Consider the following 14,012-nt stretch of genomic DNA (forward strand, 5'->3'; position numbering starts at 1 on the left):
CCCCCTATGAACTGCAACCAAACTGAGTCATGGTAACAGGCTCAAAATAAGGTTGTGGATTGGTTGGGGGCAAACAGAAACTTTAACATCGCAGCAAGGAAAGAGATCATTATGTTTAGGTGGGTAGGCTGGCTTCATTCCACTCCTAAGGATATTCCGGGTGACTGTGCTGTTGGGAATTCTAGGCGTCCCAGCATCATGAGGAGTTACTGAGCCCAAAGCAGCAAGGCCATTCACAAGTTTTAATATTGTTACACTTCCTCCAGGCGATTTTTGTAAGCCCCCGAACTAATCCAAACGACCTGTGTTACCAGTTTACCAGCCTCATTCCTTTCAAGGCCTGATCTGCACCAACAAGTACGCTTCCTTATTAGACTGTAATGAGATCGATTGACATGATGTGCTATGTTAGAGGATGATCTTTTAACCAGTCCATGGTTTAAGCAAATATTTCTCTCCTAAGGTCTATCAGCTCAGAACCAGACTTTCTCCGGCTTGCCAAATATAGCTGTTTTGGAAGATCCGGAGAACACTCCCATTTTTGATAAATGTGAACTTTCTAAACTTCCAGTCTTAATGAATCCCTCAGCAGCTTATGAGCATCCCTTACAAATAATGAGCTGGAACATTGCAGGGCTTGCTAATAAGTTGGCATCACCTGACTGGCAATTGCTCATCGGATCTTACGATATATTGTTAATGCAAGAGACATGGGAAGTGATTCCTGTAGCATTTCAAGGCTTTCTCTGTTTTAGCTCACCAGCCATTCCTTCCCGTGCAGGGTGAGCATCAGGAAGTCTAAATAAATTGATCAATTTGCAGCTCAATGGTCATGCAGAAGCTTTAAACGTACCAGGCAAGGACTTGCAGGTGGTTCTATTTAAGAGGACTCTGTCTCTTCATCTTAAAAACTTTTATAACAATGACTTTTTCTAACACACCTAATCAAATATTTTTAGGCCTCTTTGAATATATTTCCACTCTTGTGGACCAAGCAACCAATAAGGGACAGCAAATTTATGTATGTCTGGGTGAAGATTTTAATGCTAAATTGACAAAGGCTCATCACCATAATGTCTATAATGGGGGACGGATGGGGACTCGAAAGGCAAGGAACTAGCAGGGTTTATTGCTTCTTCAGATTTGTATAACAAGATGGAATTGGCAGGGGACAATGATCTGGATATACCAACTCAATAACATCTAGATACGAGGTTTGGTCCACAATTGCTATGGTCTCTTTACAGGAAGTTACCCTGGCCATCCAGCAAAGTCCAGGAGAAAAGCCTCAGGCCCCAGTGATGTTCCAATAGACTTATTCAAATGTAATATGGATCTATGGGTCCCCTTTTAACTAATGTTTTCAATAGTGTAATTTACACTACTGTCCTCGTTCAAAACCCCATTACTATCACCCTATCTTGCTGATTGACATCCCTGCAAAGACCTTAAGGAGGGTCTTTTATAATAGGATTCAAGAGTCGGCCATTGACATTAATATTCCACATGCCTGCCAGTACGGTTTTCGCACTTCTATCAGTAGAACAATATTTGAACCTAAATTTAATAATTGGAAAATACACCATGGCAAAACAGCATCACTATTTGGCGTTCATGGTTTTGTTCATGGCGTTCGACTGTGTTAACAGGTCAAAACTGTGGCAAACCCTAATAGAATTGGTTTTAGAAAAGACCCTTGTACATATGCTGTTTTCACTGCACACAAACAGGAAAGCCATGGTCAGGTGGGGTCAGAGTGATCAAGTGACGGATGAGTTTACCATTGGGAGCAGAGTTTGCCAAGCTTGAGTACTCACCCCATTGCTTTTTATTTTATATATTACAACCTCAACTCACATTTAGTTATGACCTTGCCAGATACCCCTAACATCAAGGACATCCCCTGTTCCTGCATTACTTTATGTGGATGATGCTGTGTTAATGGCCTGCACGCCAAATGCTCCATGCGATCTAGTACGTTCGTTTTGTTCATTTTATGGCCAATTTAGATTTGCAGACAAATTTTGCCAAATCATTTGTTTTGACATGTGGACCCAAGTGCTTTAAAATCTACAGCATTATAGTCAGCTTTAACTCTTTAGTAAGCGCCAATACCTTTTCCTACCTGGGCATTATTTTCAGCTCAGGAGGTTCTTGGATGTCTCACATCTCCCAATGTAGGGCAAAGCTAGCAACTTGTTGCCTGTTAAGTGTTCCATGTCCTAAAGGTGAGAGGGCACTGGCCCCTACGCTACAAATATACACTGACAAATGTGCTCCGAAAGCCTAATATGGGGCGGGCACATTTGGGGCATTTCTGACTGTCTGATCCTGCAAAGGGACGAAAATCGATTTTGTAGGAAAATTCTGGCTGCTCCAATATCGACTCCACACTATATCTGCCATAAAGAGTTGGGCCTCACCCACTTGAGCAGTTATATTTGTACCACCCTGCCCCCCCTGTTGTGGCTATCTATTTGGCGGGCAGAGGAAGCATCATTAATAAGGGATAATATTACTGATTGCTTAGCCTGCGACAAGGGCTCATTAATCCAGTGGATAGCACATGTGATAAAATCATTGTCAGGGATTGGGATTGGCCATGCCTTTTCTGGAATGATGTGCTGCCTTAGATAACAATTATGTGCTAAAAATATTATTAGTCCAGTTACTAGAAGAGAGGCTAAAGATTGAATCCTCGAAGCCGACAGTAGCAACCTATTTGAGCCTTAGCATTGGGGCCGCTTCCACTAGCAGGAGCTGGGAGCGTTCTTTGCTATTTCGTTTTAGAACAGTCACAAAGAAATTTTTATTGTGTGTTCCCTTTGGGTTCCAGCATAATCTTGAAGAGAGAGTCTGCCCCTGAAATGGCACCCCCAATCAATCCATGTTGCACTTGTTATTGTTTTGCAACTTTTATAAATTATACACGAACATTGTTTTAGTTCATCTCTTGAAAACAAGAAATTGAAGGCGCTTCACTTTAGCCTATCTCTTTCATCAACAGCTGCCGGAGGAGGAGATGCGTATATGAGTAGATATATTTCTTCATGCAGCTCAACGCTCACGGGGCAAAATGCCTTTTTAACAAACTGATTTCATGACTTTGTTGGGGATGCGTGCCATGCGGGCTGTTCAGTTTCTGTAATTGGAGTAGTAGCTGATTTTGTATTTGGAAGGGTAACTGATGTTGTATTGTTATCTCTTTCTTGATCTTAACTTATTTTATGCACTTTGCTGTGTCTGGAATCTTAGTATGTTAAACGAGCCTTTGTGCAGATTTTATTGTATTTACTTTATGTATGCTTTTATGGTTCTTCAGCAACCGAATAAAGTTATTGATTGAATACAAAGGTTTGTAAAGGTCTTTAGAATCACTTTCATATCACGGCGGGTGAGGAAAAATAAGGAACGAAACGGAATCAAGCATTGTAAAGGGTGTTGTGGGGTGAAGAGGGAAGGGTAAGCATTGTAAAGGGTGTGGTGGGATGAAGAGGGAAGGGTAAGCATTGTAAAGGGTGTGGTGGGGTGAAGAGGGAAGGGTAAGCATTGTAAAGGGTGTGGTGGGGTGAAGCGGGAAGAGTGAAACTGCACTTCACTCCAGATATGGGCAGGCTGAGGGCGTCACGCCAAAGGCTGTTTTTGTCGGGACTTTTGGAGAGCCATTTATCTTCTAGAAGTGAATCTCTCTCTTCAATACTTCCTGGCCTTCAGCTCCCACTTTCTTTGGTTTGTACTGAACGCCTCTTTCAAGGGGCCACTCTAGGGCTTAAATATCAGTCTGGCTGACCATAATATGGAATCAATCTACACTATTAAAAGCATTTTACTCCAATTTAATCTTCCATTATTTCATGATATCCCCGCTCTCCAAGAGAAGATCTAAATAACCACTGGCAGTGGCTAATTCTAGGGATCTAGAATGACGTATTTTTGTCATTTAACGATATTCTTTGTTTGTAGTTTCTGTTCTTTTTATTAGTAAAAGACCATTTGGGCTCCTTCCGAATGAGTGTGATAGAGTTTGCACTTGTCATCTGGTTCCAGGTGTGATCTTAAATAGACAGTGGCTTGCTTCAGCATAGCCTTGAATCATGAAGAAGATCTTAATATGCTCTGTGTTTTTGTAATTGTTTTTCACTGTAGAGACACAACACCAGCTCAGAGGCAACTGTGGCTGCTTGGGAAGATTTATAAAGCTCAACCTGATTTGTGCACTATTTAGAATTTTCCATAAACGTGGCCTTAATATCACTGGATTTGGTACTGAATAGAGAAGAATAAGAAAATGAGGTGCGCAGACACAATTAGTACCAGGAAGTGGAGTCTATACACACATCGATCCTGGTGCTAGAAGTTAGTCTATAGAATTAGCCACTGCCAGTGGTTATTTAGATATTCTCTTGGAGAGCGGGAATATCATGAAATAATGAAAGATTAAATTAGAGTAAAATGATTTTAATAGTGTAGATTGATTCCGTATTATGGACAGCCAGACTGATATTTAAGCCCTAGAGTGGTCCCTTGAAAGAGGCATTCAGTACAAACCAAAGAAAGTGGGAGCTGAAGACCAGGAAGTATTGAAGAGAGAGATTCACTTCTAGAAGATAAATGGCTCTCCAAAAGTCCCGACAAAAACAGCCTTTGGCGTGACGCCCTCAGGCCGCCCATATCTGGAGCGAGGTGCGGTTTCACTCTTCCCGCTTCACCCCACTACACCCTTTACAATGCTTACCCTTCCCTCTTCACCCCACCACACCCTTTACAATGCTTACCCTTCCCTCTTCATCCCACCACACCCTTTACAATGCTTACCCTTCCCTCTTCACCCCACCACACCCTTTACAATGCTTACCCTTCCCTCTTCACCCCACCACACCCTTTACAATGCTTACCCTTCCCTCTTCACCCCACCACAGCCTTTACAATGCTTGATTCCGTTTCGTTCCTTATTTCTCCTCACCCGCCGTAATAGGAAAGTGATTCTAAAGACCTTTACAAACCTTTGTATTCAATCAATAACTTTATTCGGTTGCAGAAAAACCATAAAAGCATACATAAAGTAAAAACAATAAAATCTGCACAAAGGCTCGTTTAACATACTAAGATTCGAGACACAGCAAAGTGCATAAAATAAGTTAAGATCAAGAAAGAGATAACAATACAACATCAGTTACCCTTCCAAATACAAAATCAGCTACCACTCCAATTACAGAAACTGAACAGCCCGCATGGCACGCATCCCCAACAAAGTCATGAAATCAGTTTGTTAAAAAGGCATTTTGCCCCGTGAGCGTTCGAGAGAAAACTTTTATTCCACTTTAAAATAGAATGGCGTCAATAGTCTATAGTCAAAGCGTACTCTAATGAATGAATGAAACAATCCATTGGATGTAAAACAGCCTTAAAGAGAGGTGGGTCTTGTCTCACGGGAATTAGAATGTGTTGTTTTGGGAAACAATTTTTCAGACTGGCCTGATGAGACAGCATGTTTAGGAAAATATGAGCAACATATGGACACTTATTATTTTAGTAATGAGAGGAAAGTGACCCGAGAACAGTACATTTCGGATTGCACGTCTTACATAGGTAAATTAAAAGTACATCAGTAATAGAGAAGAATGTGATTTTCATTCCTTAACTTATTAAAATACTGTTAATAACAGATTTGCCTACATTTTAGCTGAACAATTGCCTGTGGCAATAGAGATGCTGGGACATAGGGAATACGCAGACTTATCTGAAGGGTCAGCATCAAGGCGCACTGGAGGACTGAGGAGGACAGGATTCAGGGGGGTAAGTTGTTATGTTGTTATGTTGAAATGTTGATATGAAAACGTTAGTGCCCTTAGCAGATGGTGGTCCAGGTAACGGACCACCCTCTGCTAAAGGTGCTAACATTTTTCGTCGTTTGTAATGGTACACATGGTGGCCAGCTTGACGTGATAAAGCCCCAATGTAAAGTAAGAAAAACATAACCTTCTGAATCAGAAGATAGTGTGATTGCGGCCAGCCCAAAACAAACAGCACTGCATTTGCTTCAAGTGTGAACATTTAGCTGTGAGATTGTAAAACTGCACTTACTAAACATGATAAATGTGTTTAAAATGGATTGTGTGCCCTCGCCTTTTTACAATAAATTATATGCAGTGTATAACTGTAGCAAAAGGCGTGTTTCTTTTCTGTGAATTTATTTTAACGGTTCTGCATATATATATATATATATATATATACATATATATATATATATATATATATAAATATATATATATATGTGAATTTATTTTAACGGTTCTGCATACATTTACTTTGTAACAGTGCACACAGCAATCACCCAAACTATTAGAGATATGTTAGCCTAGCATTTTATTGTACTATAAGATGGACTTCCTAAAGATATAGACGTCTATAGAAATATTATGGGACCCTCTTCAATTATTTAAGAAAATATACAGAGCTGGCTGTTTATCAGTTTTATCTCCCCCTAGTATCCACTACAATTACTTTAACTCTCAGGCTACAGTGAACACTGCTGAGAGGATTAGTTGTCAATGGAGACACATTTCCTATGACTTCTCCAGCTCACAGTGTGACTTCCAATTTGTTGCCTGATGCATGGTATGGGTAATATTTAAGCACTTGCCCTCTGCTGTAAGACAATACATAACTGGAACCGCACATATCTGCTCCCAAGAAGCCCATGTAGTGCGTATAATCAGCGCGTACATGAATTAGGAGTTGCAGGGCATGGCGGCTGCTACCATATCCTGCCCTTTGGTACCCCGGGCACTAATGCCCCTGAAAGTGCCCTTGCTAGCATTGAAAACGGGGTCCTAAGGGCAGTAGAATAAGCAAAGAATAAGCCAGTCTACTTTCTATAGCGGATTCTAATGGGCTTTTCACTAGTGAATTGGCTTTCCCATAGCACTTCCTTGGTAGGTAAGAGGCTGTTGAGGGGCTATGAATGAGTAAGATATCAACCGCGTTATGTCATCGGGGGGGGCTGCATGTTTGCCATGTTCGCTTCAGATGTTGGTAAATCAAATCCAGTTGACTACGCTTTCTTCAACCAAGTTCCTCTGAAGTGTGCAGTAATCTGTCTGCATAGCGGTGTTTGTCCCAAAGAAAATGAATGGCGACCTTCGTTAGGCTAGCAGCTACAATATAAGCAAAGGGAGATTTCAGGGTCTCTTAAAATCTCCATCGCTTTCAAGCAAAGGTCTGTCATCAACATGCGTGAGTGATTGAAAATGTACATCTGGCCAACATGTAAATAACCATCTTTGTAAGATTGCAGGAAATTTAAAAATATGTGTTTTTGACATTTTTTTAAAAACACAAATATAATTATCTCTCTGAATAAGCACAGGACACTTGTTTGGACACTAGGATGAAGATGACAAAAAAAATATTCAACAATGCTGAAAGAATACAAACTGTAGACTATCAATAGGAAGTGTACAATTGTGCAGATATTAAAGGCGGTCATTGGATATGAGCAAACAAGTGGATGAGCTGCTCCAATTGAAGAACAAACAGTTTTAATGACAGTCGACAACTGGGAAACTATGGATTTTTCAGAATCATGTAAAACTCCAGTTTTCATAATATTGGCAGAACATATTCAGCCGCGTGGTGGCGAAGACTGCACTACCGCCTAAGCCATATCCACAATTGGCCTTCCTGGGTTATGTTAAAGAACTCTCTAGACCCACACAACGCTACAAAGCCATCACCCTGCTGTTAGCCAAATGCGAAATAGCTAGGCGCTGGGTTGGTAGGGTCCACATGTGGTGGAGGCCTGGCTCCAGTGTCTCATTTACTGTGACAGCACAAGTGAAATATATGTGATGCTTCAGCCCCCCCACGTCGAGGGCCAGGGACATATGGCAGCCCCTGAGGACTTATACGTTAACGACAGATACCCCCACGCAGGGGTAGTGATATGTGGGACTCGATAATTCTGCGATACTCTGCCCGAAACCTGTATGTGCTGCTGTACTGCACTTGCTGGCCTCTGAGAGCCCTCTGTTCTTTCTATCAACAGGGTGGTTCCCTTTCATGTTTTTCCTTTTTTAGGGTCGAGCCTGCGTTGCATGCGCTCGCGCATGCGTATCGCAGCGAGACTTTTTCGTATTTAAAAAAGGGCTCAGAGCCCTGTCAACTTCACGTCAGTGTTTTTTATTGGTTTGTGGGCTTCCCTAATAAAATCTGCTTGCTTTCATTAGTCGAAGGCACGCATATGTCATGCCTTTTCCGGTGGCTAGCCCTCCTCGAGCGCAGCGACCAAGTACAGAAAACATGCGAGGCTCGCTGTTTTCCATCGGGCTCGTGGACTTTTTTTTCTCTAATTTACGAGCGCGATCTCGCTTGGCAGAAGTCAAGCGCTTTACATACTTGATTTCACTTTTTCGGGTTATGTACATAAATGCACTTTTGCCCAATAGGTGAAAAGTCGTGTTAAGAGTTTACAACGCGATCAGCTCTAACATGAGCAAACGCGAGACCCGTTACATTGTAAATGATTGTTATTAACTGTTGTCATATTGTATGTTCCATTTGACGACACCGCAACACTTATTCGCCAGTGCCTTGATGTATCTTCCAAGATCGGGAGACTGTTTGGCATCCTTTGTATGGTACAGCAATAAAATAATAAATACAGTGTTAAAAAAAAAGAAATAAAACTGGCAGCATCCCTAGGAGAAAAGAAAAGGCTTCAAAATCCCCCATTAAATCAAGGTGTCTTAATAGTCTATTCTTACATTGAAAATAGTATTTGCACAATCACTGTGGTGTGAGTAAAAATGTAGCATTTTCTGTTAGCAAATCAAAAGAGAGAGAAAATAAACGTCAATGCCTTAAAAAAAAGAAAATTAAACTACAGTTTTCGTAAGAAGGAAGAGTGACAATCTGAGGCAGCCCAATAAGATTATTTTAGTCTGGGAATCAACTCTCATTTCATGGCCAATGCCTACTGCGGAAGTGAGGTTTGCTCTGGTACATGGTGTTATGTTTTTATTGGAGAGATAAGCACAGGGGGGTTCTGCGAAGTGGTGTGACTCGGGTGCACCAACTCCAGGGGCATCTCCCTGATTTTGGAAGGGACAATTTGACCTGCAAGAATACTTTGTCTCATGAACACCAACTGTATACTAACTTAGGAGTTCATTTAGAGCTCAGTGGCCTTGCTGGCAAGCCAATGAGCAGCTAAGGTACAACCTTGTCTGCTTCTCTAGTTGCAGCCTGCCAATTTAGAGGTCCCAGCTGTGCGGTGACAAAGTTTGTCTGAAAAAGCTCCTGCCAATATAGAAACAAAAAAGACATGTCCCTGTGGGCTCTGGATATTTTCTCTGTGTGCTGAAGACATTTTTGCTCCATTATTGCTGTTTTTCCCTGCACAGAATGCCAAGGCGTGATCAGGAAAGCATAGGAAGGTATGCTATAAATAGGGTGGGTCTTCCGACGCTCTTTAGGCATAGACCTGTGGTGCGGGCGTGATGGCATAATGTTGACATCGTGGAAATGGCGGATGTTCTGCCATTGAAAACAGGGATTACCCCACACATAAATCAGTTGTGGGAACCAAAAGCCTAGTCAACAAGACATCCACTAGATTTTAGCAGCTGTCCTGTTACCAGTGAATTTCTACGTGACCCCTTCAGTATGGCAACTGAGGCCATTTTGTTGTCAGTTGAACCCCTATGCCTTCCATGCTGTGTCAAGGTTAAATGTCATCAACCAAATGTGTCCACACCTGTAGAGATGCCTGAAGCCAGGCGTCGTTTTGTTTATGTAGAGAGACAATTTGGTAGAGCACTGCTCATCACATCATTGTTGATTTTAATTCTAAGTGAATATTTTGTGTATCTACAAGCTGCTAGCTAAAGATAAAGCTCCACCGCCTCTCTGATTTTGCAGAAACCACTGTTGTGAGAATCGCCTACCATCATACAACCTATAAATCTAAAAAACGAATGTATACACTGTCAAAGAACTATTTCAGTACTTCTGACACACCTGGCACAGAAAAAAAAGAAATTGAAGCAGAAGATATGTCACATATGACAAGTATTCTGCCGTTGTAACGCAGGAACAGAGAATATCTGAAACGATAATAACCTGGAAAGCTAACATTTTACAACAAAACTAGATAATATGTGTCAAGGGTTTAGATAGGGAGATGGAAACTGTATGTCTATGGACAACCACTTAAGGGGAAAACTAACGTCATTGGCTTCAGCACCTTCGCAACAGGATGCCAAGAAGAACACAAACTGACAGGGAAGGAAGAAAACAAAAAATGCTGCTCACCTGCCCCACCAATGTGACTGTTCCAGGTGCCATGGACACCACTGAGGCAACAGCTGCCGCGTCCTGTGGCTCGGTGCCCAAGTCGATGATCTGCTGGAGGATGTTTACAGTAGTAGGGTCAGGTCTATCACCTTGCAAAGAAAAAGGCAAATGGTTACACAAGTGATACAGCAGAAGTAGAGCAATCTTGTGCCGCTTGGCGCATTAAATAGCGCCACCAATAGAGGGACTCTTGCCTGTAATCCTTATGCTCTTCAATGCCTTAATCAAAAGGTATTACTTCTCAGCTACTTTTATTCTTACCCCAAAACTGTTCTGAAGGCTTTGCTAGCATATCTTAGTTGTCCATTTTCCTAGGCATTTTTTTGATAAAACAGTGGACAAGTATGTATTAAATGATGGATAGTTATTTAACCCTTCATGGTGGTTGGGCATCACACGCACAAGTACTTACGGCTTGCAAACAATGTATTAGGAGGACTGCAGCAAGGGTTAGTTTTATTGGAGATTTTCAGTAATAGACTCTGGACTTGTTATTGAGAACCTCTGTTTGGTACACTGCTTATTTGCAAATGCCATCTGTTTCACCATCTGCAACTCTGTTATGGCATTAAGCAACTACTCTATCCCGTACTCTCCAGATGGACAAAGGGAATTTGTTAATATAATAGGGTGATAAATGACTCCTATTTTTGCTTTTTGGCAACTAAAGACTACCAAGGTATTTTTTTTGTTTCTTCATGAACTATGCCGTTTTGCCTGAAACATAGTGAGTTTATCCTGATGAGCAAATGATTGTTTGGCTCGGAATGCCACTAAAATGTATAGATATTTGCATATCTTTCATCGGACTAGCACATACAATCAATATATGCGGCTTTAACAAACAATAACAGCTAGGAGATTTCGTTAGCGGAATATTCGCTGTCAAAGAAAGCACCGAGATCTGTATGTACTTTTGCACAAGTGCCCACAGCATGTAAAATAATTTGCAACTCTTTTGCACGGTGTTCAAATGCCATTTGATACTGTCCATTCGGTTTCACAGTCGCAGTTCGGCAAAGAACTCACAATTTTATCTCAAAATGTCAGTACTACAAAGAGGCTCACTTGGACATTCAATGTACAGTTTGCATGCAGAAATGTAACTTTTTTTACGATATTGCTCACTGAACCGGTTTAATTTCAATTGTAAGTAGGAAGAGCTACACGGTGTACAAAAGATTCCTGCGCTTCTTAGCACAGTAAAAGTGCAAATTAAATTTTATACTCTGCCCAACATTTGCACAAAGCATGTACTCCGCCCGCGAAAATGAAGCTCATAATGGAACTGCTTAGCAGGGTAATTTGTGCTTAGGATATTTGTCCTTGAAATTCAGCCATGTACCTTGAAAAAGCAATGGATGCATAGTACCTGGTATGAAAATATGTTTTGACATTTTAATTTTTGACTGGGCCTGAATTGTCTATGCTCACCTTTTTTAGTGCATGCACTAGACGACACACACATAGACACACACGCACACAAGCACACACATACATACACACAGACCCTTATTAAACATTTTAGTCCGCGCCTCACAAGGGGGAGAGTTGGGCAGGGTGAAGAATCTGTGATTAAACGGAGTATCCACCACAAAGAGAGATACTAAAGTTAGGTAACTTGTTCTTCTGATGGACATTTCTAACTGCAGGTTCCTCACCTTTTGAATACATATCAAAGCACTACCTTTAAAAAGGTAGAAGGTCTGAGTGGATTTCACAACAGGAAATCCTGCAGGACTAAGCGGGCAAAATGTCTCTCTCTACAAACCTGCGATTCAAGGCAGCAATGCCTGGGGAAGATGTGGATGGACACCCTTGTACCTGCCTGGCAGATGTCCAATACTGAAACACTCCTGGCAAAGGCCGTTGTTGTCGACTTAGCTCATGTAAAATTAGCCCAAGGCATGCAGGAGGCTCCCTCTTGGCCAAGGCATTGCACATTTTTATGCAGAGGGCAATCCATCTGGATAGGGTCCGTTTCTGGACCACATTTCGCTTCTTCATACCAGACAAACACACCAAATGTTGGTCCACTCAGTGCTACTTGGTTCGGTCAGTGTAAAAGTTAACAACTCTCTTGATGTCCAACCAAAACACTCTTTCCTCTTTACAGGGATGTGTTGGAGAGAAAAAAAGCAGTGAGTGTGATGGAGGGCCCCACATAGACAGGTGACACCACCTTACTTAAAAAGGATGCCTAGGTGTTAAGCACAAGCTCGAACCAAAAAATGGTGGCGTATCGTAGTTGTACTGGCAGCGCCTGCAGCTCAATAATGCAGCAATGAGGACATAGTCTTAGGGGTAATAAGTCTCAATGAACAGCTGTGCCTGGGTTCAAAAGGAGTGCACATCAAGATGTTTAGGAACAAGATAAGATCCCAAGCCAGAAAAATGAAAGCCTCAGAATGTAACATGTATATAATCCCATCTACAATACACATCACAACTGGTGACTTAAACGGGGGGCTGATGAGGCAGACTTAGGAAAGCAGCGAGGGCTGACAAATAACCTTTAACAATGCCCATGGCAAAGCCTTGCTGGGCCAAAGACAAGACACTTGCCTGCAAAAGAAGGAAATAAACTGACAGTCCTCGCACCAGGCCACACACTTCAACAAATGTCCAGAGTAAACAGATTTCATGGATGGATGGTGTTCTGCTGGGATGATGTTCACAACCTCCATGGAAAGCTCAAAGTGACTCAACAATTCTGCTCAATCTCGATGTATTAAGGTGCAGATTGTGAAGGATAAATAATTTTGCACTGTTTCTGGGACAGCAGACCCTCCTGCATAGGACAGAAGTGAGCCCAAACGGAAGAGCAGCAAACTGAAAGTGTGTCCCCCTACACATAACAAATTGGAGGAGACACCTGTCAGACTCAAGGATGGGCACATGAAGTACGGGTCTTGAAAGTCCAAGGTCACCAACCAGCCACCCAGCATTAGAGCGAATAGAACCTGAGCCAAGGTATGCATTTTGTTATCCAAAAGTAAAGTGTTCAGGAATTGAAGGTCCAAAATTGGCCTGAGGCTGCCATTCTTTTTAGGCATCAGGAAATAGCAGAAGTAGGCCACACTGTTTTTCTACTCCTTGGCCGCATTCTCTATTACCCTTTTGTCCAGTAACAACTGAAATTCTTTGGTAAGTAGCAAGGCATGTTTTTCCAAGGTTTGTGAGAAAACAAGAGGAACTGGGAGGGGGGTGGCAAGGCAGGGTTGACAGAAAGGGAAGAGCGTCACTTCGGCTGACAACCTGCATGAACCACTGGTTCAAAGTGACTGCACATTAGTTGGCAAATAAAACATATTTTACACCCTACAGGCAACAAGGAACTCTCTGAAGAAGAATCAGTGAGATTTGCCTGGGGTGGACTGTCTTGGTAATACCAAGGGACCGGGAGCAACACTGAACTTCAGGAGTAGCCAAGGGAAATGGCATGATTAGCTAGCATGACCAAGGAACCAGCCATAGCAAGGTTATCACTGAACCACTCCAGAATTGACTCAACCATGTGTCCAAACAGTCTGAACATACCTGCATTTCCCAGAAGAAACTGTAGCCATATCCCAGAGGTTGTATCTGCTAAGTTTATTCAAGGAGAGTAAGGCCAGGCTAGAGGAAGAGAATACCCTCTTACCAAGTGCATTGAT

General features: G+C 42.0%; 1 protein-coding gene across 2 annotated transcripts in view; it reads right to left on the reverse strand.

Annotated features, from left to right (window-relative positions):
- The window catches only part of ZFAT (zinc finger and AT-hook domain containing), a 645,246-nt gene that overhangs the window by 62,415 nt on the left and 568,819 nt on the right, over window positions 1-14,012 (reverse strand). For both annotated transcript variants that reach the window (XM_069220790.1, XM_069220791.1), the window contains exon 15: window positions 10,315-10,445. In XM_069220790.1, the coding sequence (XP_069076891.1) occupies window positions 10,315-10,445 (131 nt within the window). The remainder of the gene's footprint in view (window positions 1-10,314; window positions 10,446-14,012) is intronic.

Source organism: Pleurodeles waltl, chromosome 2_2 (assembly GCF_031143425.1).
Source record: "Pleurodeles waltl isolate 20211129_DDA chromosome 2_2, aPleWal1.hap1.20221129, whole genome shotgun sequence".
NCBI lineage: Eukaryota > Metazoa > Chordata > Amphibia > Caudata > Salamandridae > Pleurodeles > Pleurodeles waltl.